General features: G+C 39.2%; 1 protein-coding gene across 1 annotated transcript in view; it reads right to left on the reverse strand.

Annotated features, from left to right (window-relative positions):
- Positions 1-238: 238 nt before the first annotated feature.
- NDFIP1 (Nedd4 family interacting protein 1) overlaps positions 239-24,208 on the reverse strand; it is a 58,623-nt gene continuing 34,653 nt past the window's right edge. Inside the window, exons 3-8 of the mRNA XM_089673035.1 lie at positions 22,631-22,761; positions 16,074-16,161; positions 14,463-14,587; positions 10,795-10,861; positions 7,957-8,062; positions 239-3,491 (exon numbers count right to left, since the gene is read on the reverse strand). Of these exons, the coding sequence (XP_089529161.1) occupies positions 7,959-8,062; positions 10,795-10,861; positions 14,463-14,587; positions 16,074-16,161; positions 22,631-22,761 (515 nt within the window). The 3' untranslated portion in view covers positions 239-3,491; positions 7,957-7,958. The remainder of the gene's footprint in view (positions 3,492-7,956; positions 8,063-10,794; positions 10,862-14,462; positions 14,588-16,073; positions 16,162-22,630; positions 22,762-24,208) is intronic.

The following is a 24,208-nucleotide window of genomic DNA, read 5'->3' on the forward strand; positions in this document are numbered from 1 at the left end:
TGAGAAAAGCCAGTTGTTAGGAAGGGGTTGCTGTATATATTAGCAGAACTAAATAGTCTGCAATTAAAGTACAAGCTATGGCAGCACGTTCAATAAAAAACCATTCTGACATTTTGAATCAGGAATATGGGTTCACATAGCATCACAGAAGATTGTAGTTTATGAAACAATCACTAGGTGACAATAAATCTCAATGGTCATAAATCCTACACATGCATTAAAGAGTGTACTCTCAGAATTGCTACATAAGTGACATTTATTAATGTTCTGCTATATTTACATTTTTAACATAGTAAAACTGTAAAGTGAATTGCCAGTCGGCAAGTAAAGGTGCATATCAGTCTACACAAAATGCAAAGATTCTGCTTACACAGTTGAAAAGCACAAGAAAGTACAAGTTTTTTATGGACCCACCCAAACCACAGCAGACAGCCCACCCCAAGTTTACAGTTAAAAAAAAAATACACTTCATTATTTTCCAGGTTAACAGACCAGATAAAGTTCCAATGTGCAGGTTGAAGTAGTTTTAAGTCCAGGGACAGCAGAATGTGCAGTGAAAAGAGGTATCACACAGTACCTGACAATCATTCTTGTGCAATACTGTGCACCCTGGATAGCCTTATGTATTTATCAGAGAAGACATACACAAAATGTCACCAATTCTTATCTATTGGATGGTGGAAAAACCGATGATATATGCAGTTAATGGAACTTCTTCAAAAAAAAAAAAAAAAAGAAAACCTCTCTTAAGGAATCCCTGTTTAAATGTATATAGTCCCCTACTTCTGCTCTCATGACAGTAAGCTCATATTTTAGCTTTACTCCGTTGTCACCTGTCACAATGAAATCTGATATTATGTGACCGTTTGGATATGCTTTTGTTAATCTATTGCATTTGAATATTCACACTCTACTTAGTAGAGACAGACTACTTCATAGAGTAAGAATCCTGATGTATATTGCATGTGGGACCCTTCTGAGTTGTCACAGAGATGTAAATCTCTGCTTTTTAAATTGAATAGCTCTTTTAGGTCTATACCTCCACAGCACACAATACACCTAGGCCATAATCTGGCAGCATACTCACTACAGATTATCAGGGAAATTTAATGTGTTTCATCATTACCAATTTATAAAGAATTTGCCCTGGAATCATTTCCAATAATTATATCGCATTTTCAATTTTTATTACTACTCTGCTGCTGAAAAAGGAACAACATTTCTAAAAACCTGCCCCATGCAGAAAGGAATAGTTTTTAATGCATGCTTAAATATTAATCAAGTTCATAATATTACTGCTGCCCACAAAATTAGAGAGTGACTCTACCCAAATCAGGACTTAACTTATCTTTTACATCTGTTGGGAGATTCTCCTCCCCATGCACACATCTACTGCAGCTGGGATTTGGTGAACTTGGCTTTTTAGCCAAAGAAGTCAAATTTGTGTTGGGTAGATTCCCAAATATTTTACAGCAATAAACAACCCTTTACTGGCATAATAATAAACTAAGTCTGCCTATCCCATCATGGTACACACAATACGCATCTAGTGGAGATGAGAGGTGCAATATCATTCTATAAAATGTATTACTACTTAGTAAGTCCTATGGAAGACAGGACAGTAATAAATCCTTTGTTCAAACACTACAGGGGGAATCTACTGATTTTCCAATCCTAAAAGCCGAAGACAGAGTTTATCTGTAAAAAAATAAGTGGAGGTGCATCACAGACCAGAAAATCAATTCCCAACTGACATCTCTTCATATCAAGTGAAAAAAAATGATTTCATGTTGTGTATAACTCCCAACATTTAATGATGTGGTGAAAGGAGCAATGCATGGGGTTCATTACACTAGAGCAGTGGTCTCCAAACTGTGGCCCTGGGGCCAGATCTGGCCCCTCGCTTGCCTATATATGGCCCTTGGGGCACTTTTCCTCCCACTGGAGCAAGACACTTTTCCTATCAACAGCAATGGGGTATAATTCCTGTTACTGACATCAACAGGACGCTATTCCTCCCACTGACACCAATGATGGGACACTATTTCTCCCCTGAAAACAACGATGGTGAGCTATTCATCTTCTTAATGCGAAAGATGCCCCGTTTACTCCCACTGATGCCAGGACAATTTCTACTCTCAGCGGCCAGAGTCCAGGCCCTCTTACATTCTGAAGGACAGTAAACAGGTCCTTTGTTTAGAAAGACCCCTGCACTAGCGTATTCTCCCCTAATGATTCTATAGCAGATCTAGTGTCATGTTACAATCACCAATGTTGTTTTCCAGTTAATCAGACAAGAATATCTATCTCGTCCCACAATTGCAGCATTTAGTGAGTGTAGGAATAAGTGCAGTCAGACACAGATAATACAAGGGGGTTATTTTTCAGCAGTGAAATTCTGTAACACCATTTTTTTTTTTTTAGTTTCGGATTTAGTGCTAATAGGTTAGAATCCCAGTCAGGATTTTATTGCTGTCCATGTCCCCATTACGGAGATTTACCCTCTCTAATTGTCTTGGAGACCACTGTCATCAGGAGTGAAAGTGAGGAAAAATCCAAAATTTTAAGTTGTCACCAGAACATCAATAGAAGGAAGATCTTCTAATGGAGAAACTTGTTCACGTGACACCTAAAAGTGTTTTTCCACTTGATGTTGGATTTTCTGTCACCTTCTATTGTGTATACAGGAAATGAAGTGAAATCTCCCTAACGCGTCACAGATGGCAAAAAAATAAATAAATTACAGGGGGTTTTTTTTCCCAATTCCCTACTCTATCCAAAATGAAAAAAAAAAACATTTTGGCTTTAGTTATATTTTTATGAGTTACTGCCTTACTCTAAGTAAATATGAATGCATTTATTACATTTGTTTTACTGTTAATGTTTCCCAGTAACTATATCATAATTCATATACTCATGGATTTCAGATTAATCTCTCTTTATGAGAGGCAACCAATTATAATATACAGATAGGTAACAAAAACAGTAGCAAAAAAAAAAAAACCCAACGTATGAAGCTTTGACAAGCTCTTTCCCAAAGCTGAACACAATACGGTACACAAAAACATCTGTGCGGCAGTCAAATGAAGAGACCGGGGTAACAGAATGAAATGACAGTGCCCTCTTCTGGCAGAAAGAGTGCAATTCAATGTTCTTGGTTTTGTTTTACTAACAATATATAAGGCTTTATTAGTACTTCACAAAACTTGATTGCGATAGCTTTGATTTAAACAATAGCCACTAATGATTCCAGAATAATAATAAAACATGTTTCTGCAAGTACTATTCAAATTTTACACCTAAAAACAAAGAAATGCTTATTTTCTTCTTGAACTTTTTTTTTTTCTGCTTCTTTTGTTTCATCTCTAAATGAAGCAGGTATTTTTATTTTCCCTTCGGTGTTTAAAACTGAGTCTCTTCCTGCAGGTGTCCATGCAGTCTGTCCACATGTAAGGGAGTTTTGCAGAGGCAGGAAGGCGGGGAGCAAACAACTGGAAAAAAAAGGCAGATTTTAAAAGACAACTGAAGTGCCAAAATACTAAATGTCATTTAACTACCCAATATACACTGTCCCTGTCACTGTGTTGTGCTTGATGTAAGAAACATCACATTTTACAGCAGGGCAGGATGTTAAGTCAACAGCTTTTGACAACTGCGCCAAACTCTTCGTTATCCTGCCATGACCAAAGCCTGCCAAAGTATGTTCATTTTCAGTGTAGGTACATCTCAATGTGTGAATGTTGGGTTTATGTGTCAATTAGGGAAGGACACATTTTTAGATGTCAATCTAGTATTAAAAAGTAGGTTATGAACTAAATTATGATTAGGCTAAGGGATAATGATTAATTAGGGTTAGGTTAAAAGGTGAATGGGGAGAGAGTGTGTATCTGTTAAGATTAGGTTAATTCGAAGTGTTAGATTAGGGGTATAATGTTTCAAGAAACCCTGTCAGGAGTTTAAAAAAATTAAAATAGCAGCTACCTGTAAGAAGAGGTATTTTCCTCTCTGGCAGCCTTGGACTCCTACCTTACCTCCATTCCAGTGCTGCAGCCTCCCAAAGTGTCTTTATCATTCAACTCTTCCAAGAGTGTAAGTTGCTTCCATTCTCTGACCCCTGCATTAATCCAGAACACAATGTTGACTCAGGAGTCAAAGGAAGGAACCACAGTACGTGTTGAATGCAGAACAAAAACCGCTGGAGGCTGCAGCGCTGAAACACAGGGGAGGCAGTCCTTAACAGAAAAGGGAGTATATTATTTATTTATTTCAGGTACTTATATAGCGCCATCAATGTACACAGCACTTTACATATATATATTGTACACTCACATCAGTCCCTAACCCTCAAGGGGCATACAATCTAAGGTAATATCCCTTCTCTTACAGTAAACTGCATTTTTATTTCTTTAGCAACTTGACAGGTTTCAACAAATGCATGACAAATGCCTTTCTTGTGGCCTTAACAATATTATTGCAATATAAGGCCTTAATAAGCCTCCCGAGGACCCCTGCAGCCTAATTCTGAATTTTGAGCTCAGCACATCTCAGAAGTACACAGGCGGTCCACTACCACATGCACCTATTGGGCTAAGACTTTGGCATTTAACCATACAGCAGTTCCCCATTATCAACTATTACAGCAAATATTAGCATTAAGGTCAGGGAATAGGAATTTGTTAGGCACTTTAAAGGTTTAGGTGTTATTGTTACCGAAGTATTCATGTTCAGGGTTAAGTTAAACGTTTAGGCTAAGTATTATGGGGTTTAATTGTTAGAAAGTATTATGTAGGTTTTAATTGTTAGAAATAGTTTGAAGGTCAAAGCCATTGCTATTGCCAGTGGATCTGATTTCCCACCAAAAGTCCCACCACACCAAAAAGGTACTGCAGGCTACTTATATAGGTCTTCAGGCATATTAAATTGACCCTATTGCTAAATCTTGACTGCTATTGCCCAATACAGATGAATATAGAGTCATATTTCTATTTAATCTTCTTGTATTGAGTGAGCAAATTTAGAAAGCAATTATATTGTGCACTAGGATTTTTATTTAAGGGCAAAGTACGACTTCTCTGTCCATGGACGTGAGCCAAAGTACAAACAGCACTTTCAGTACCAACACTCCACTATGACAGATCGCTGAACTAGTGCGCCATCTTCAAGAATTATACTTTTTGTTAGCACACATGCAATTTTGGACAAACCATTCGTGTTGTGAGCCCCCACTACCTTCTAAATTAAACTTGCCTTCTTTTACAGGCCTTTCAGATCACATGAAAAAGTTTTTGTCAGAACATACATACTGTAAGTAGCAAGTGTACAAATGGATGTCACTAAACACTAATCTAATAAATGGCTCTACCTACAGTACATATTCCAATGAGTGCTAATGTTATTATATCCTAGACTTCTACTGCAGCTTCAGCTGTTGTAACCAACCTATACACTTGATCTTAGGGACACTAAACTTGCCACATACATTAAAGCATAACTATGGGCAAAATCAAAAATGACATGTATGATGCAGTCTGTCACTAGCGTTAACATAGCAGGTTTGTGTTTCTAACTCCCGCTGCAACTACTCCCTCTGCCTCTCAATCTTTTCAGTAGATCCACTATTTTGCACTTCCTTAAGCTGGCACCAACACCAGCAAAAGGTGAGTATTTTCATCCTTTTTATAACATGTAACAACTTTTTCTGTGTTCCCTATAGTTCATACTGGTTCCTCCCAGTGACTACAGTGGTGACATTGGGTTAGAAGGAGGAACCAGTAGGAGCTGCAGGGAACCCAGGACACCAACACTCCCAAAAGTGCCAGTTTCCCAATGGGCTTTGGGGGTGAGTACTCCTCAGTGGAGAAGTATTTAATGGTCTTTTTTTTTTTTTTGCTCAACAGCAGTCGGAACTATAAACATTTGCAACATGACCACTTTAAGTCTTTAAGGCTGCTTTCACACTGCTCTGTTTTTCTTCTGCTTTTGCATTAAAAAAAAAAGCAGAAGAAAAACATGTGACCATGTATTCCTATGGAGCTCATCACACTGATCCATTGGGAGTCTGGTGCGTGTTTCAAAGTCCTGCTTGCTGCACTTTGGTGCAGGTTTGGTTCAGTAGAAATAAAAACGCACCTCCCCATTGAAATCAATGGAAACGCAGAAAAAACGCACCTGCATTGCGTATTTGGTGCGCTTTATAAGTTACACGTCCTTTAAAAAAAAACGCACCGCAAGGGCGGTAAAAATGCAGCAAGGATGCATATGCGTGTGAAAGTATCCTAAAGGTGTCACTAGATTTCTGAGGGTGATCAGACATGCATACAAATTTAGACACCTGATGGGTGGATGAACACAAACATATGGCTTGTATGAACATTAGTGCTCAAGTGAACAGAGAGGCCACTGAGGAGGAGATAAGCATTGCTGGTTGATTCTGCAGGTGCTGCTGGAGAGAGAGGATAGCAATTGTGTCAGATTGTTCTACCCTGCTCAATCAAATGTTACCTCTGACATCATCTAGCTGTTGAGGTCAGGGTCCTCCCATAGACATAAGATTGTTGCCTGAATCAGCAGGTAATATCTCGTGTTTATGGAAATCTCAGCTGTACTCATTTCTATGTAATATAGATTCCAGGGCTTGAAAAAGCCGCTCGCCAAATGCGAGGAGAAATTCGGCGAGCACAGATGATGGAGCGGCTGCGCTCCAAGCCTCATTGTGAAGCCGAGTTCCGGTTTCCGAGTTCCAGCTTCCTCGGCACCGCCGCTGAGGGGACAGGTGCAGGAGAGGTCCGTTCTCCTCCGCTGAGAGGAGACACCCTCTCCACCGCCACGGGGGACTCAAGGAGTAAGTACTGTATACATGTCATATCACTATAATGGAGTACAGGGGAGCTGGGATATACATACTGTATACATGTCATATCACTATAATGGAGTACAGGGGAGCTGGGATATACATACTGTATACATGTCCTATCACTATAATGGAGTACAGGGGAGCTGGGATATACATACTGTGTACATGTCATATCACTATAATGGAGTACAGGGGAGGGGGGATATACATTACTGTATACATGTCATCACTATAATGGAGTACAGGGGAGCTGGGATATACATACTGTATACATGTCATATCACTATAATGGAGTACAGGGGAGCTGGGATATACATACTGTATACATGTCATATTGCTATAATGGAGTACAGGGGAGCTGGGATATACATTACTGTGTACATGTCATATCACTATAATGGAGTACAGGGGAGGGGGGATATACATTACTGTGTACATGTCATATCACTATAATGGAGTACAGGGGAGCTGGGATATACATTACTGTATACATGTCATATCACTATAATGGAGTACAGGGGAGGGGGGATATACATTACTGTATACATGTCATCACTATAATGGAGTACAGGGGAGCTGGGATATACATACTGTATACATGTCATATCACTATAATGGAGTACAGGGGAGCTGGGATATACATACTGTATACATGTCATATTGCTATAATGGAGTACAGGGGAGCTGGGATATACATTACTGTATACATGTCATATCACTATAATGGAGTACAGGGGAGCTGGGATATACATTACTGTGTACAGTTTTATATTTTGGACTTTTTATTCTAAAGAAAAATGTAATTTCATAAGCTTTAAGGGGGTGTGGTTGGGGCAGGGCTGGGGGCAGGGTTGGGGCAGGCCAGGGGTGGGGTTGGAGGTGGGCCTGGGCAAGGTTGGTGCCTGGCTAGTAGGTCTAGACTTGAAATTTTAAGCCCTGTTATAGATATATAATAAACATTAACTAAGAGTTTACTGTACTGAAAATTAGATGTAAAAGTACAGAGTCCTCCTCACGGATAAAGAAGTTTCACTAACCACTGATATAATGACAATGCACTAAAAGTCCCAAGTATAACATTTGATGATAAATCAATATCTTACCTTTAATAAATAAAAAGAACCCTGGTTCTTGGGAGAGAGGAAAAGTTGTCTGGCATCTTCCGAACCTTTGCGTAATTAATGAAGCCTCTGAGAAATAGAAGGAATCCTAGAAAGATGAAACCGTATATGAGAACAGACATACAACTGTCTTAATTGCTACAGTCAGCTGTGAGATCTATACAGGAGAACATAGCCAAGCATTTAAGGCCAGGCATGCTCTTGTAAAAGTCACAAAACTTCTATAGACTTGTCTAGTGAGAAATGTCAGCTGGCAAATGTTGACTTCTGCTTCTGAAAATACTAGCTTGTTGGCTTCCATGCCAACAAAGTGCCTTCAGTACTTGCATTACTTCTGGCAGGCTTTATGTAGCTTTACTGAAGTCAGAAAAATCCCCTTTAGCTCCAGTTCAGGGATGTTAAACACAGATCGAAAACAATTAGAATGTTGGTTGTCATTTGGAAAAAGCTACTAACAGGCTTCCACGGGCTTATACAAAGCTTCAGCACTAATTTGCTCTTGCTGAAAGCTGGTTGATTACTCATTAAGGATACTTGAAGCATACTGAAAATGTTTCTAATGCTTAGGCTCCATGAACACTAGCTTTTTTTTTTTTTTTTTTTAAGCTCAAAAAACACTGGAAAAACACGCTGAATAAAAAGTGCTGGTAGTAGCGTTTTAGTAGGATGTAGAAGCATTAGCGTTTTTACAGTACATGTAGGAAAAACAAACCTAGGAAAAAGCTGTTAGAAGCGCTTAGGAGCGTTCAGAGTTTTTTTTTCTGCTTGGAAAAAACACTCCCAACAACTCTACAAAAATAATGTTTTTTTCTGCTCCTAAACACTGAAGCTTGATAAATGCTACTAGCCTAAAAGAGTGTGCATGGACACATAGGATAACACTATGTAGCGTCTAGGAGCAGAAAATATTATTATATATTTATCCAGAGGCTTTACCTTGTTTCATATGTTCAACATTAGCTTTAGGGTTCCAAGGCAATCTTAAAGACCACATCTACATATCATATTGTACTTCTCAATGGCTCTGGTTAGGCCAAATTATCTACATACATGGACTATGTTTATGGGATTTCCAGGAGCATACATCTAGTTTTCAATTGTTGGTTTATTTTTGTTCATCTGTTTCATAACAGTTACCAGGCTGGTTAAAGTGGTTGTAAATCTCAGACATGAAATATGAACAACATATTCCTCTATAGTGTGTACTTGCCTAAACTAAGAACACCAAGTGTCATTTCTGTCCTCGTCCTGCTGCTATCAGAATGAACCACTTCTGACAAGTTTTCCGGACACCAGGGGAAAAAAAAGGTGCTCCAGCACACACCCTGTGATTGACAGCCTCAGGGGTGTGTGTGTGTGCGTGCGTGCGTGAGTGCCTTCTTTCAGAGCTCTCCTCACTGAGCTCTGCAGTGTGTGCTTTCATCTCTCCGCCCTGTTTTCTGACAGCTCAGTTACGCTTTACGAATTCTGTTTGACTACAGAATTTCTACAGGTATCCAACCTATTCCCCCACAAACACTACCTACACATCTTGAAACTGAAATCAGTATGCTCTGTGGCTAAATACCTCACTTCATTTTAGGACCTGCCAGATAATTTATTCTTACGGGACAACCCTATATTAGCCAGCTTAGTGTGATTAAAGATGCCGAATTCAGGAAATTCCATGTTATTGTAACTCAAGTGACCAAATGTTTTTTGTTCACCGAAACAGAAAAAATGTTAAAATCTAGCTAGTGTCTTTGTAAAGTGGACACATTTTGAGATCTAGTACTGGATCACACATCAGAATTCTTAGGCCTAGATCCCAGGAGCTTGGACCACCGCATATGCGGAATAAGGTGGCTGTGACATACCCTCTGTAAAACACCATTTGTAAATGTAAAAAATACCAAAAATAAACCTTGCATAAGAATACCATTTATACTCATGTGTGCTCCAGCCCGTTTGTGGAATCTTTCCTCTCTTGCACTAAAAAAGCACCAGCAGAATCTTCAAATCCAACATATTTCAGGTTATTTTAGATGCGTGCGTCTCCAGACATGCACTGTGGTTCCACTCACTGGCACCTACATCAATACAGTGCATAGCAGAGGCTGATGGGTGAAACCACCATTGCTTGCCTCTGCTTCAATAAATGCCAGATCCCTGTTTTAATGCTGACCTGCTGGCTTCAATATTTTGAGGCCTCTATTTAGAAACTGGAAGCAGACAAGGGCTTCTAACTTTTCTCTGACGTACATTTTCTACATATGTTCTGACTCTTTCTACATGTGTTCTGGATTTTTGACTCCCCAAGTACTAAAGACAGTGGATAACGATAATATCCAGACAATAAGCATTTTTAAAACAAAAACTTCCTTTTCCATTGTAAGTGCAGGCCTGAACCGAGAACAAGTAGATATACAATTCCAAGCAGCCGTAACAGATTGCATGTACCACTCTGATCAAAGTCTGAATGGACCACCAGCCCAACCATTTACAAAACCACACAGCATATGTTTCCATTCTTATATGAACAATCATTTTAAATGGCACGAATAGTATATTATTCCTTATAACACATCAGTTTCCTGGATTTCTTGTTTCCCTACAACAAATAGCACTGATGTGCCACAGTAAATGATACATGGACATCCACTACTCCTAATGTTTACTCTCCAGGTACTGCATTTCTCTACCAACCTGGGGATGGACTACAGCTGCCTAAGACTGACAGTGAGTAGACCTTCATCGTTTATTTTCCTGCTTCCATTGCTTAAATCAAATGTAGAATAAGAGCATTTAGAAAGTTGACTGAACTATTTACATTGTACTTACCCAATACCAGAAACACCCACCACAGCCAATACTGGCCATCGAAATATCCAGGAAAGTAGGTAGAAAACTGTACACAAAAATAAGAAAAGTTGTACATTGAATAAGCAGTACTGCTAACAAAAAACATTTCGCAAACTGCAGATACTTTTCTAACCCAGTAAAGAAGTAAGAATACTAAAGTTCTAGCTTCTACAATAATGATCTGGTTTCTAACATTACAAAAGACATTATGATCTAATCCCTTCCCTCCTAGATTGTAAGCTCCAAGGAGCAGGGCCCTCCTAACCCTCTTGTATTGAACTGTATTGTTGCTGTATTGTCTCCCGTTATATTGTAAAGCACTGGGCAAACTGTTGGCGCTATATAAATCCTGTATAATAATAATAATAATAATAACAATAACACCACAATAAACTTTTGGCTTTACAAAAATGAACAGGATATTCTGCAATCTGCATTCCAAACATTAGAGGGCAGTTCAGACCACATTACCAAAAGAGCTGTTAAATATTTATTTAAGGTACTTATATAGCGCTGTCAGTTTACATATACACTGTACATTCACATCAGTATGATTATAATCCTGCATCCACTTTTTATGGAGCCTCATTCAGACGTCAATAATTGTAACCCTTTTTTATGACTTCCCACTCTCTGGTAGTTTAAAAACGGAACTCTATTCCAAGATAGCTCCCGCAGCTATTCACATGTAATCATTCATGTTGCGATTACCTGCGAATGATCAGCCCTGGATGCATTGTTTTCAATGGGGCTTCTCACCTGCAGATAATTGCAGGGAACCCCCCCCCCCCCCCGCCCAACTGGGTCTTACGTAGCTGAATGCAAGTGTGAATGGGGCCTATATCATGGGGATGATTTCCTCCATCTGATGGGTGACTAAGGAAAAAAATAAATAAATAAATAAACAGCCTTAGGCTGTGCTTCTGTAATTATGTCTCCTACTCAATTCTGACTGGACAATGATGCAGCATCAGCTTGGTGGTCATCACTGTGCTCTCTCTACCTCCTGTAGAAAGAAGCCAATGCTACCGACAGGGATTTTTGATAAGGATGCACTGATACCAGAGAGAAAGCTGTGGGGATTTCAAATCCCCAGAACTGTGAAGCAACTTTCCCTCCTCTCCCTGCAATGATGACAGTTCGGGCCTGGACGGCATCTGATTGGCCAGCACGCCCATGTGACGATGCTGCTGACCAATCAAAAGTCCTCTAAGCCTGAACGGTCATTGCTGCAAAGAGAGGAAAAAAAGTTGCGGGGAGTTTAAATCCCCACCACTTTCTCTCCTCTATTACCACTGAGACTCAGCATGGAATGCCTGCAGGGAGGTTTCCCGCAGCGCTCCTGTGTGAACTCCAGCCATAACAGAGGAGCGCTGGGGAAATCGCATGCGATTTGGACAGGAATTACATTCCTGTTCAAATCACACGCTATTCTTTGTGATGCAATTTGCGTCCATTAACGCAAATTGCACCAAAAAGTATCGCTCATTGGTATCGGTGATACTTGACTGAAAGTATTGGTACATGTACTTGCCGATAAAAAAAACCAGTATCGGTGCATCCCTAATTTTTGGGCATCCAACATATTATTTAAAGTGTGAGTGGGCCAATGACGTCAAGCTGCTAAACAGGAAGTTTACGAGCCGCTATCTTGGAAATTCCTGAACACATTGAAAATACATAACAAGGTTTTTTTCTGTGGTGTCCCAGCAGGACACTTTTAAATGTGAGTGCACTTTGTTTTTAATAAATCACGCTATATTTATATACTACACTCTGGCAAGCGTTTCTGTGTACATATGCAGAGGATTTGTGGGATAAAGAGGAGACAAGACTGTTTGCAGCAGAGAGAGGAGGAAAGTTGAGTCATTTACACAGTATACCTGCCCAGGTTAAAAGGGAAAAAGTGGTATTTGACCTATGCAATTTGGGTTACATAAGGAGATTAGAGTATATATGTATGTATCTGGTGGAGGAGCACCTATAGGAATATATGTGGATATAAGCAATAAAGAGCACCTGTTTTGTGGACAAATGATAAAGGCATGGATCAAATCACACATTATGGACTTTTAAGTTGTATTCAGTGTATTCACCATTGTTGCATAATCACATGGTTTGGATGCTTTAATTCATATATGAGGTTATAGAGATATATGCACGGCACCATTGTATGATATATCTTATTTAAAGGATAAGTTCACCTTTCATAACATGTTACACCCATATTCTAAGGGCGTAACATGTAACATGTTATGATCAGCCCAGCCCCTTCTTTGACAGCTAGCAGGGAATCTTCCCCCCCTCCCCCCCCCACTGTCAAATTCCAAAACAATTGCCATGTGGGGATCCGACCGCGTCACTCATTCACAGTGTTCTGTGAATGAGAAAATACAAGTCCCAACAGCCCTAGTGGCTGTCTGCTTGAAGTTCTCAATGAGGAGCACTGTGGTAGTTCATTGAGACTTCTTGTCAGTATATCTGCTTGCCCGTACAACCCGTATGGGCAAGCAGATATGCTGACAAATCTGTAGGAGACCTGCATGGCACCAGCAATCTGCTGATCGCTGGTGCAATACTTTACAGGCTCCTGCAACATAAAATGTTAAATGCACATTTTTTTTACCTGCAAAAAAAATGTGCATTTATTATTTTTTGTATAAAAGGTGAACTTACTATTATTATTATTTTGTTTGTACTATACATTACCAGCACCACTGGCTGCTAAGCTATAATACATTAACTGTCTCTGTGAGTAATGCATGCCTTTTTAGGTCAGAAAGGCAGCAAGGGCCTTTGTTGACAAGCTTTGGGCTTTTCTAAATGGCATCAGTTTGAGACACTTCTGAGGTCATTCAGAATTCAGGTGCATTTAATGAATTAAATATTTTTTTTTAACCTACATTTGACCTGTTTCAAGCAGGTTTTTCATTTTATAAACTTATAAAGAACAGGTATTTGTGTTCCCATAGGCTTGAATGTAAAACCCACCTAAAGCAAACAAAAGCCCATCAGCACAGGCCTTCAAGTTATGTAGATTCTTTAGTTTGTTCTAATGCATAAGTAGAGTGGCTAGTGATTGCTTAGCTCAGCTTATTCTCACCTCACAGTGTATGTTAGAGTAAAATGAAATGAAAAGTCTCTGCAGCAAAATTCATCTCTTTAAGAAACACTGCAAGTATAGAAAAATACCTGTTGATCCTGCCAGAAATTCAATGAGCCCTAACTTCTTACCTGTGTGTCACTGAGATTCCAAACAGTGTTGACAGCCCTGTTTGAGTTATCCCCTGCTGGACTACAGATCACCTTCTTTATGCTATGGGTATGGAGAGAAGGGGAGGTGTTCTGTAGTTCAGCAGGGGAGCTATTATTTCCTGTGGAAAAAAAAGCCTAGCCAGTAGTCAGGAAGAAGCCTGCAAATTGAACAGCTCATCATCCCTTTAGTTCAGTATCACTTGAAACACAGTGTACATGTGTACAGCTTTACAGCTGCATTCTCACAATGGGACTCCACCCTGGACTGTCAAGCAAAAACAAGGGAAGGCAACAAAAGCTATACATTCATAGTGAAGACAAAAATTCTTCAAAGAGAAAGCACAATGACATGTCCTTTTTAATTAAAGTCAGAAGAGTATTTTCAAACTTACTCGGACAATTAAGATCCACTTTATCAGGGACAGGCCAAATCCAGAAATGGCCCCATATCTGCCAGCAGCTGATGTGGTCAAGCAGAATGACAAGAAGAATCCAATCCAGTTAAAAAGGAATGCCACTGGAAAAAAAAAATATTTTTTATTTGTGAAAATTCATAAAATGAAAAGAAAGCCTACTTTGTGGAATTTGTTTACCATGTATGTCCTTACAGACATCATTTAGTGTGTTAAGCGGAGCTAAACTCTATCCTTTACAGCCAAGGAAGCTGCCATCTTGGCCTCTGTTTTATCTAAAGTTGCCATGATGCTGCACATGTGAACAGCTATGACACCAGCCATTTGATGGCTTGACAGTTCAGTTGAGAGCGCAAGCAGCTGTGACAGTTATAATACACAGCATTTTTAGAAGTCACTATTTATATTTAGACTGTCCTGTTAAACTCAAACTGCAATTTCATAGAAAATTTACTTTTTCTAGGCTCAGTTCATCCAGCTAACGTGTTTATCCTGAAAGATCTTTACCTTTACCAATGTAGTAAAAAAAAAAATTTTAAATTATTGTTCTGGTAAATAATCATTATAGCTTTAATTGAGTTTAATTGACTGCAGTGTGAAAAGACTTCATGAACACACTGAAGAGTTAAAAAATGCAGTTTTGCTTCGCGGCTACCTCTGCTCTTCTGTACATCCCTGCTGGCAGTGGAAGATCCAAGTCATACCAAAATATAACAAATCTATCTTCCTTGTATCGCATCCTACATAAGTAGACAGTGCTAGACCCCACTAGATGACAACATGCACAGAGCAGTGTCTGCAGCACCAATAAATCCGCACTTACAGTATTTACAGCAAAATCCCACATATGTTATATTGGAGGTTTAGCTGAATCCAGAGTTGCTTCTTAAGTGTAGAGCTATACATCTGGGTTCAATCTATGAGCAGAAGCTTCTGCTTGTGCCAAGTGTCTAATCATTAGGGCAATGTTACAACTGCAGTCCTCCCACTAGTGACACCATGCAAGCAGAAGAATCAAAGCAAATACCTTCCCTAAAGGACCACCTGTGAAGCAACTCATCTTTGGTTTGGGCAGCAAAGGGGAGATGTCATAAGAGAAGCTGGCATGAGTCTTTGAGATTCTTTCTTCCTCCTAGATTGTAAGCTCTAACGGGCAGGGCCCTCTGTTTCCTCTTGTACCAAATTCTATTGTAACTGTCATGTCTACCTTCATTTTTAAAGCACTGTTCAAACTGTTGGCGCTATATAAGTCCTGTATAATAATAAATAATAAAATTTTTTCAATGGCAAGTTGTTGAAAGTAACAGACTCAGTAGTGTGTCATGGCCTTTTGAAGTCTATACAAAACCTCAAATACCAAGGCCAGGAGTTGAAGGAGGCTGAGAAACAGAAATACAAAAGGCAGGAATTTGACAATGTCAAATTGCTGCATGGTGAGGGATCATTTATACACACAAGCATCACGTCACTGAACTCCAATAAAATCAGAGTTGTGGAATGACCCTGTTGTGCATTTGGCCTTAGTGGTGCTTGGAGCATGGGAATCTCTGATATATTATTACATTACGTCAGTGAGAAGAAAATACTTACTAAAGAATGTGAGCATAAAAATGCCATCGTTGCCTATCCTGAGCTGATCTGCATCGTCAAAATCATCCCGTGCCACAAAGTCATCATCCTGCCACGGAAAATAGTCAGTTAGGATGCATTTCAGTTTTCAGATATAAAAAAAAAAAAAAATATCTAGCTGATAAAGTTACAGTTAGAGCTAAACTCAATCAGATAATGAAAAACAATCTTTTTTTCTTAACCAGGAAGAAAGAAAAAAAAGGGGGTTAAAAAAAAAAAAAAAAAACAAGTACACGATGAAACCTTGTGTTAATTAAAACTAGTCTAGGAAAGCTGCCAACATTACCAATGGCAGGGACTAATAATGCTGCATTTCTAAAACACAAAGAATATATTTAGGGAAAGCAAACATCTTCATTGTGCTGGATGCTTCTCAGCTAGGACACAGTATAGGTCAACTAAACCTCAAACACAAACTGATACCAAGTTTGTTTTAGCATTGGAGCCTTGCAGCTCCGGGCCCTGGCTATAAATCCCATCTACACCATCTGCATGGAGTTTGTAGGTTCCCATATCTACATACAGTGGGTATAGAAAAGAATCACCCCCCCTTTAAAATAATCACATTTTGTAGCTTTGCAGCCTGGAATGAAGACAGACACAGTGTTTGTTTTATCCAGTTGTATTTAACATCCAAGTGAAAGATATAAACACTAACATGCCAGAAAAAAAAATCAAAAACAGAGTCATTGAGTTGGAAAAAGGACTTGTAAACTCAAATCAGGTGTAGCACACAAAGCCATTTGACTTTCAACTGTGATCAGCTGTGGTCATTTTGATTAGCTCAGCATGAAAAAGCTTTCCTGGAGCATTTCAGTCCTTGGTAGTGCAACTGAAGTAAACAATCAACTATTGGTTGCAAGGCACTGTCAAAAAATCTCTGGGATAAAGTTGCGGACTGGCACAAGTCAGGAGATGGATTAAGAAAAAAAATTCAAAGGCTTTATTAATGCCTAGAAGCACAGTGAAGTCTATTATTAAGAAGTGGAAGGTATTTGGTACAACACAGACCCTCCCTGGATCAGGATGTTGCTCCAAACTGTGTGAAAGAGCCAGGAGGCTACCAAGAGACCGACAGTAGTTGCAGGAATTTGTGACAAAGATTGGTCATTGTATGTGACAACAATATCACAAATTCTTCTTAAATGTGGCTTGTATGGGAGGGTTGCAAGAAAAAATCTACTCCTCAAGAAAGGCCACATGCAGTCATGACTGAGCTTTGCCAAAACACACCTTAAAGATACTGAGGCCCCATGGAAAAAAGGTGTTACGGTCAGATGAGAATAAAATTTAATTATCTGGTCTCTACAGTAAACAACATGACTGGCAGAAATCCAACACAGCTCACCATCCAAATAACACCATTCCTACAGTAAAGCATGGAGGTGGTAATATCCTCTTATGGGGGCATTTCTCTGCAGCAGTGACTGGAGCACTTGTCAGGATAGAAGGAAAATGGATGGGTTGGTTGAAGGAGAAATAGGTGAATGTCCTTGCATGGCCTAGTCAGAGCTCAGACTTAAACACCAATGAAAATCTGTGGAATGACTTGAAGATTGCAGTCCACAAAAGGTCACCATCAAACTTAACTGAACTTGAGCAGCTCTGCAAAGAGTGGGCAAATATTGAAAGTCTAGATGTGCAAAGCTAGTAGAGATATATCCCAACAGACTAAAGGGTGGATATAAAGCAAAAGGTGGGTCAACAAAATACTAACACAGGGGGGTGATCCTTTTTCCAACTGTTTTTGAATTTTTTTTAATTTTGTTGGACATGTTGCAGTTTTATCTTTCACTTGGATATTATAAGTTGCAAACACAGCTACTTAAAACAAAAACTGTGTCTGTCTTCATTTCCAGCTGACAAGCAACATAATGTGATCATTTTAAGGGGGGGGGGAACCATTCTTTTCTACATCCACTGTAGGTTTCCTTTTGGGTCCTGCAATTTCCTTTTGGTTATCATTCTGGGTATTATTCAGGTTAATGTGCTTTTAGTAAAACTAGAAATGAAAGCAAAACCTCTAACTCCCCTTATAACCCCTGTCAGCTTTTTTTTTTTTTGTTCATCTGTGTCCCATTGCGGAGAATTGAAGTGAGGGGAAATCCCTGGATATTACCAGGATCACTGAAACTAGTGCCCCCTTTGGAAGATTTCCCCTCAATTCTTGTTCTGGTAACAACCTAAAATTTGGGATTTTCGTGTCCTTTCATATTCAGTAATAATGGTAAATAAAACAAATAAAAAAGGGTGAGCCTCCCTAACGGGACTCAAAGACAGCTATAAAAGACCTGATAGGTGTTCTAACCCCTCTTCTTTCTGTCGAAAAATAAAAAATAAACATTTAAAAAAAATGAAAAGTTTTGCCCTTAGTTATACGTTAAACATTGGCCCTAATGTGTGAATGAGTGTGGTAGGGATTTGTAAGCCTATGTGTGAACAGGGAGTGATATGAGCGATTTTATGTAGCAATGTGAAAATCAAAAGCTGCATTTTTTTTCCAGTCACCTAAACATATGAATGCTTTTTTGTCCAGTCTACTAAGAATCATTCAGTTCAAGAATCAAAATTGCTTATTAATGACTTGTATGATTTTCTGCACTTCAGAATGAACTGCATGAAAAAAAAAAAAAAAAAACAATTTGTCAATAAATATGAAGCTATTTGGGAATCGACTGCCTCAGTATTTTTTATCAGAGTGCAAAAATACGGGGGTTCCTGTAGAAAAATATTTATTTGTCCAATACAGAATTTAGTATTCAAAATGTGCACATATATACAACCATTTTTCATAAGACTGTTTACAAATGTCACAAAAAAAAAAAAAAACAACACACACACTAATTGAAGGCGTTCTTAACAGCAATGGCTATATATATATCTCTGAACCAATACAGTTTCCTCTATTTCTCTACAGCTACATTTTTAAAGCACACAGAAAGGGTCAGACAGGAAGCTGTAAGATGGAAAAAAAAAGCAGTTTCTAGATAAGGCCAAAACAAGTGCCATACCTCCAGTGATATTGGGAAGAAATCATCAAAAGTATCCAATCTCTCTCTGTACTGAGTGACAGCAGATAACATCCAGAAAAAAGAACAGACATTCACCAAAAGCTACTACGGCAATGTTCTGAGATTGTGACTAAATGGCCTGTTCTGGATCATCAGCATATAACGGCTACTAATAATCTAATTCTGAGCTATACACAAAAAGTGCCCCAGGATATGTTCTACAGTGATCAGCTCGAAGCTTAAAGCAATCCTGTCGGATTTCTAAAAATAATACCAAATAAACTAACAGCTTCCAGTAAAACAAGAAGCCAAATGCCTTCCTGACAGACAGCAAACTAATTGTTCAGTCTTTTTAAGAGCTTCAAAGGCCGCTGACACACTTTCAGGTGTGGTAGATCCAGGGGTGTCCTCCGCTGAGCGCTATGGTTCCTTCTACTGACTCATTTGCATTATAAGAGGTCTGCAGATGAACCGCAGCACCCAGGTTTAAAAAGGTATTTTTCTTTACAGGGTGCAGTGTTAATTTTACTATGATGACAGGATCACCTTAAAGGGACAGTGTCAATAGAATAAATATAATAGCACTGCACAGTGGTGACTGAGACCCGGTTCAAACTAATGCAGGCCATGGGGCCCGAGTTTGTGCGGGCACGGCAGCCCATTCATTTGAATGTGCTGCTGCGCCCACATTTCATGCATGTACCTTTTCCAAAACTCATCCAGAAACCGCATGGTCTTCTTGACCATGAGTTTTTCGTGCGGTTCCCACACCTGTGATCGCACCGCGGGAGATGTGTGGGAGTGCCATTTATTCTGAATGGCACACCCCCCCCCCCCCCCCCTTAGTCTCACAAAAGAAACGTGATGTGGGTCTGGGAATCGCATAGATTCCCAAACTCGTAATCAGCCTGCAACGTGTAGGCTAGTGTGAACCTAGCCTGGTAATAGAATAAACACTTTGAAATAAAAACAGTTTCAGGCTAGGTTCACACTAGCCTACACATTGTGGGCTGTTTGCAGGTGCGTGAAGTTATGTGATTCCCTCAATCGCATCACTTTTCTCCTGTGAGAACTGGGTGGGGGGCTGCCATTCAGAATGAAGCTCATCCCGCATCCACACATCTCATCCTGCAAAGCAACTGCGGTGCTACCACAGGTGCAGGAACCACATGGACAGAAAGACCATGCAGTTTCCATGCGTATGCATTTTGGAAAAGGTGCATGCAAACGTGCCCGCACTAATGTGAACCAGGCCTTAGCAAAAGTCTAGTTTTTGTGCTTATCAGCACATCTGCTGCATTTAATCTTTGCTTTTTTGCAGTGTATGTTGGATGCGTCTCCCCAGTCTAGTACTACATCACTTTTGTGCCCTATCACAGCTGTAGGGACAAATTAGTGACAGAACGGTCAATTCACTAAAGGTTACCGCATGTGATAACAGTCATGTGACTCGTTTGCATAAATCACTGCATGAGATAATAAAAAAGTTAATTCATCAAAGTAAAATATCGATGTGAGGTAAATACCACACATTTGTTAAAATAGTGAGATAAATACTGCAAAAAAACATGAGATAAATCATTAAAGTCAATTCATTAAAAAACACACACATCCGTTATTTATCACCAGGTGTTTGCTGGCGGTATTTTAGAAATGTACAAAATAACAATTAGAGGAACTCTGCACTGGCCAGCAAGTGAAAAATATACAATGTATCAGTGTAAAAATGTTCTCCTCTGAGCTCAGGAATGAAAATAAATTGTAACATTTCATCAGAGGGAGATCATTTTGTAAATGAAAGCACACTACAATGTTTTCAGTTTCACAGTATTGATGTGTGCATTCTGGTGCAATGTTAACCTGCAAAAACAAAAATGTGTGAAAAAACACTAAAAATAACACAAAATGTGCTAGATATCACAAAACATAAATATTGAGTGCATTCGGTAAATAACGCATGTTTATTAGTGAATTGACTACTTTTGAAATAAATACTGCATGAGTTATTTTAACTCAAATATCCATGTGGCATTTATTTCTTAGTGAATTGACCCCATAATATCTGGGAGGGAAAGTTACAATGGAGATGGCATCTGACAAAAACACCCAGAAGTAGTAAATGCTAAACACTACGGTGGTGGTTCTAGTTCTGCAAGAGATTTGTTGCAACGGAGGTGCTGATTGTATGTATTGTACCTGTACTTTCTAATGCTGCATTTGTTTTAATTACATTATTTTCCACCAACAATGTCTCTTTATTGGGTAAGTTCAATCTCATGCTACTGAGCTTTAAGACTGACTGGCAATCCCTACCAATGTTCATTCTGAAGGATTTAAGCCTGGTCCTTGACTTGCCACTGGCAGAATTACTAAGGCAACATGACCTGCCACTACGTTCTATTGTAGATGATAAGACTGGCCAACTTGAGGAATGAAAAGCATTACAGTGCTCATAAGCAATGTCCACAACTACAAAAACCCTTCTGTATGTCCTAACTGCTAAAAAGGCTTCTTTCAAACAGGTGCCAGTTCTTTGTGCAGACTTATTTTTGGTGTCTGCATCCAACTTGAACTGCATGCAGGCAGCCTACAGAGGTGGATGCAGAGACAGCAGCTGCACAGACCCAGTATTTGTTCAGGGCCATGCAGCTGCTGCATCCACAGGCTACACACAGCGTGATGCAGATGTCAAAACAAAGGCAGCCTGCAAGCAGGACGGTGACAGCACCTGTCTGAACGAAGCCTAATTCTGTGCTTTGCAGCAGTTTAAAAGATATACAAAGTAAGTAATAAAAGTAGCTCCAAAATATTTGATCTGCTACTAGATACATAATTACATAAGCTGAAGAATAAAAAATATAGTATTTTTAGAAAAGAGAAATCTTTACCAATTCCCCCAAAAACAATTTGATTGGCTTCAAATCCCACACAAACTCCCCACATGCTACCAACACATCCTCCCTTACTTGGAGTGAGAAGTTATAAAATATTCCTGACATTACAGTACAGAAATCTGGTCTTATTCTAATGTCATTTTGGAATCATATCAGAATTAAGTCTAGAATCTGCAACTAGCATTGTACCTTGAACTAAACAGCTACTGCAGTAAAAACACATTAAATTATATACTCAGCTTTCAAATATGAATTGTTTACTGCACTGCAGTTTCAAGAAACTTCCATTATATATAACAGTATATAGAAGAGAGTGACGTGAACCTGGAGTTTAGTCTTGCTGCACTGAAGAGGTTTCTTGATACCACCTTCAGATCCTACTGTCACTTGCTGCCAATGATTGTCAGACAGGTGCTTTTCACATAGAAGCCAATGAAGAATCTTCTTAGGCACAATCTAGAGCACAGCCAGCAAGCAGCAGGAAGATTTGAAGGACCAAGTGTCTATTTAGCTAGAATGTATAGTATATCTCAATGGAGTTAGTCTTTAATCCCAGCTCTGGAAATATAAATTGCAGAAAACAAGTTTGGATACTGACACAAAGAGTACTTACTCGTCCAGGAACAAGAGGTATTGTGGCTTCTGCCTTAGTCCTTTCAGCTTCATCGTAACTAGGCAAGGAAGTTGCCACATTATAAGATGGTGGCTTGGGGAAACCAGGCTCATCTTTGTAGTCAAAAAATGCTGTTTAATATAAACAAAAAAAATATAAAAAGACAATTTTAAGACATTGTTACATGTTATTTCTGCTGCTGCAAAAGTCTTTAAAGAGAAACTGTCACTTTCCAAGCTATGAAAAGAGCTAATAAAATGGGATTATTCCTTTCCCCCTATTCAATGAGCGTTTAAACCCTACTATTAAGGAGGGGACCGTGCTGAATGGGTAAATTTAACAGCTGCCTGGAGTGGGGCCTTCAATTTCAATAAAATGTTTAGTGTTTTAATTTGTATCAATGAAGAAGCCAGTTCACCCAATAAAATGTAGAGATTGTGAAAGATAATAAGATCCACACAAGTATGCCAATGTAAAAAAAACTCAATGGATAAGTTACTTATGAGGGAGCACAACACAGCAAACAGCATTTGAATCTGCCTTAAAGGTCACCTTTCTGAAAAAAAAATAACAAATACACACATTTTTGTAGAAAACAAATGTGCATTTATTATTTTTTTCACAAAAGTCTGTAGAGTATTGCACCCCTGATCAATGGATTGCGGGGGGAAATTTCAGGCTCCTGCAGACACTGCTTACAGCTGTCTTGCCCATACCTCTGTACAAACTGTTTGAAAGCTGTTTATGTTTGAAAGTGTCAGTAAGTGTCAGTGTCATTAGTGCACTCTCAGTCCATTGAAAACTACAAGTCATCAACTGTGGTGGCCTTACATAGTTACATAGTTAGTCTGGCTGAAAAAAGACAAAAGTCCATCCAGTTCAACCATTAAAAAAAAAAAAAAAAAGTTATAATCCTATACCCACAGTTGATCCAGAGGAAGGCAAAAAAACCCCAGCAAAGCACAATCCAATTTGCTCCTGCAGGGAAAAAAATTCCTTCCTGATCCCCTGAGAGGCAATCAGATGTTCCCTGGATCAACTTTACCTATAAATATTAGTATTCCGTTATATTCTGTGTATCTAAGAAACAATCCAGGCCTTTTTTTTAAAACAAGCTACTAAGCTGGCCAGAACCAACTCTTGAGGGAGTCTATTCCACATTTTCACAGCTCTCACTGTAAAGAAACCTTTCCATGTTTGGAGATTACATTTCTGTGAAGATTCCTGTGAATGAATGATGCAGCTGTGCAGGAAAAGCAGTTGTGACCGTGGTTGTTAGTTGTCACAGGGAAGGGGGAGTTGGGAAGTCAGGGGGCTCTGTGTGAACATGTCACACCCTAAGTATGGGTGTAACATGTTTAAAAAGTGAACCTATCCTTTACCAGTGCACCAATTCTAGTTCATTACTGGAGGAACAATACCAGAGGAGACATTCTGCATCCATTCCCAGAACAGGATCAAGAGAGCAGTAGATTATGATAAACCTCATGCATACTTACATGAACAGCTTTCCTACTGATATTACAAAACGTTCTTGATAATTAAAAAAAAAAAAAGTGCTGCTACTACTGCCTGGGT

The sequence above is a fragment of the Staurois parvus genome, unplaced genomic scaffold (genome assembly GCF_062004578.1).
Source record: "Staurois parvus isolate SC_StPar_1 unplaced genomic scaffold, SC_StPar_1.0 ptg000133l, whole genome shotgun sequence".
Classification (NCBI taxonomy): domain Eukaryota; kingdom Metazoa; phylum Chordata; class Amphibia; order Anura; family Ranidae; genus Staurois; species Staurois parvus.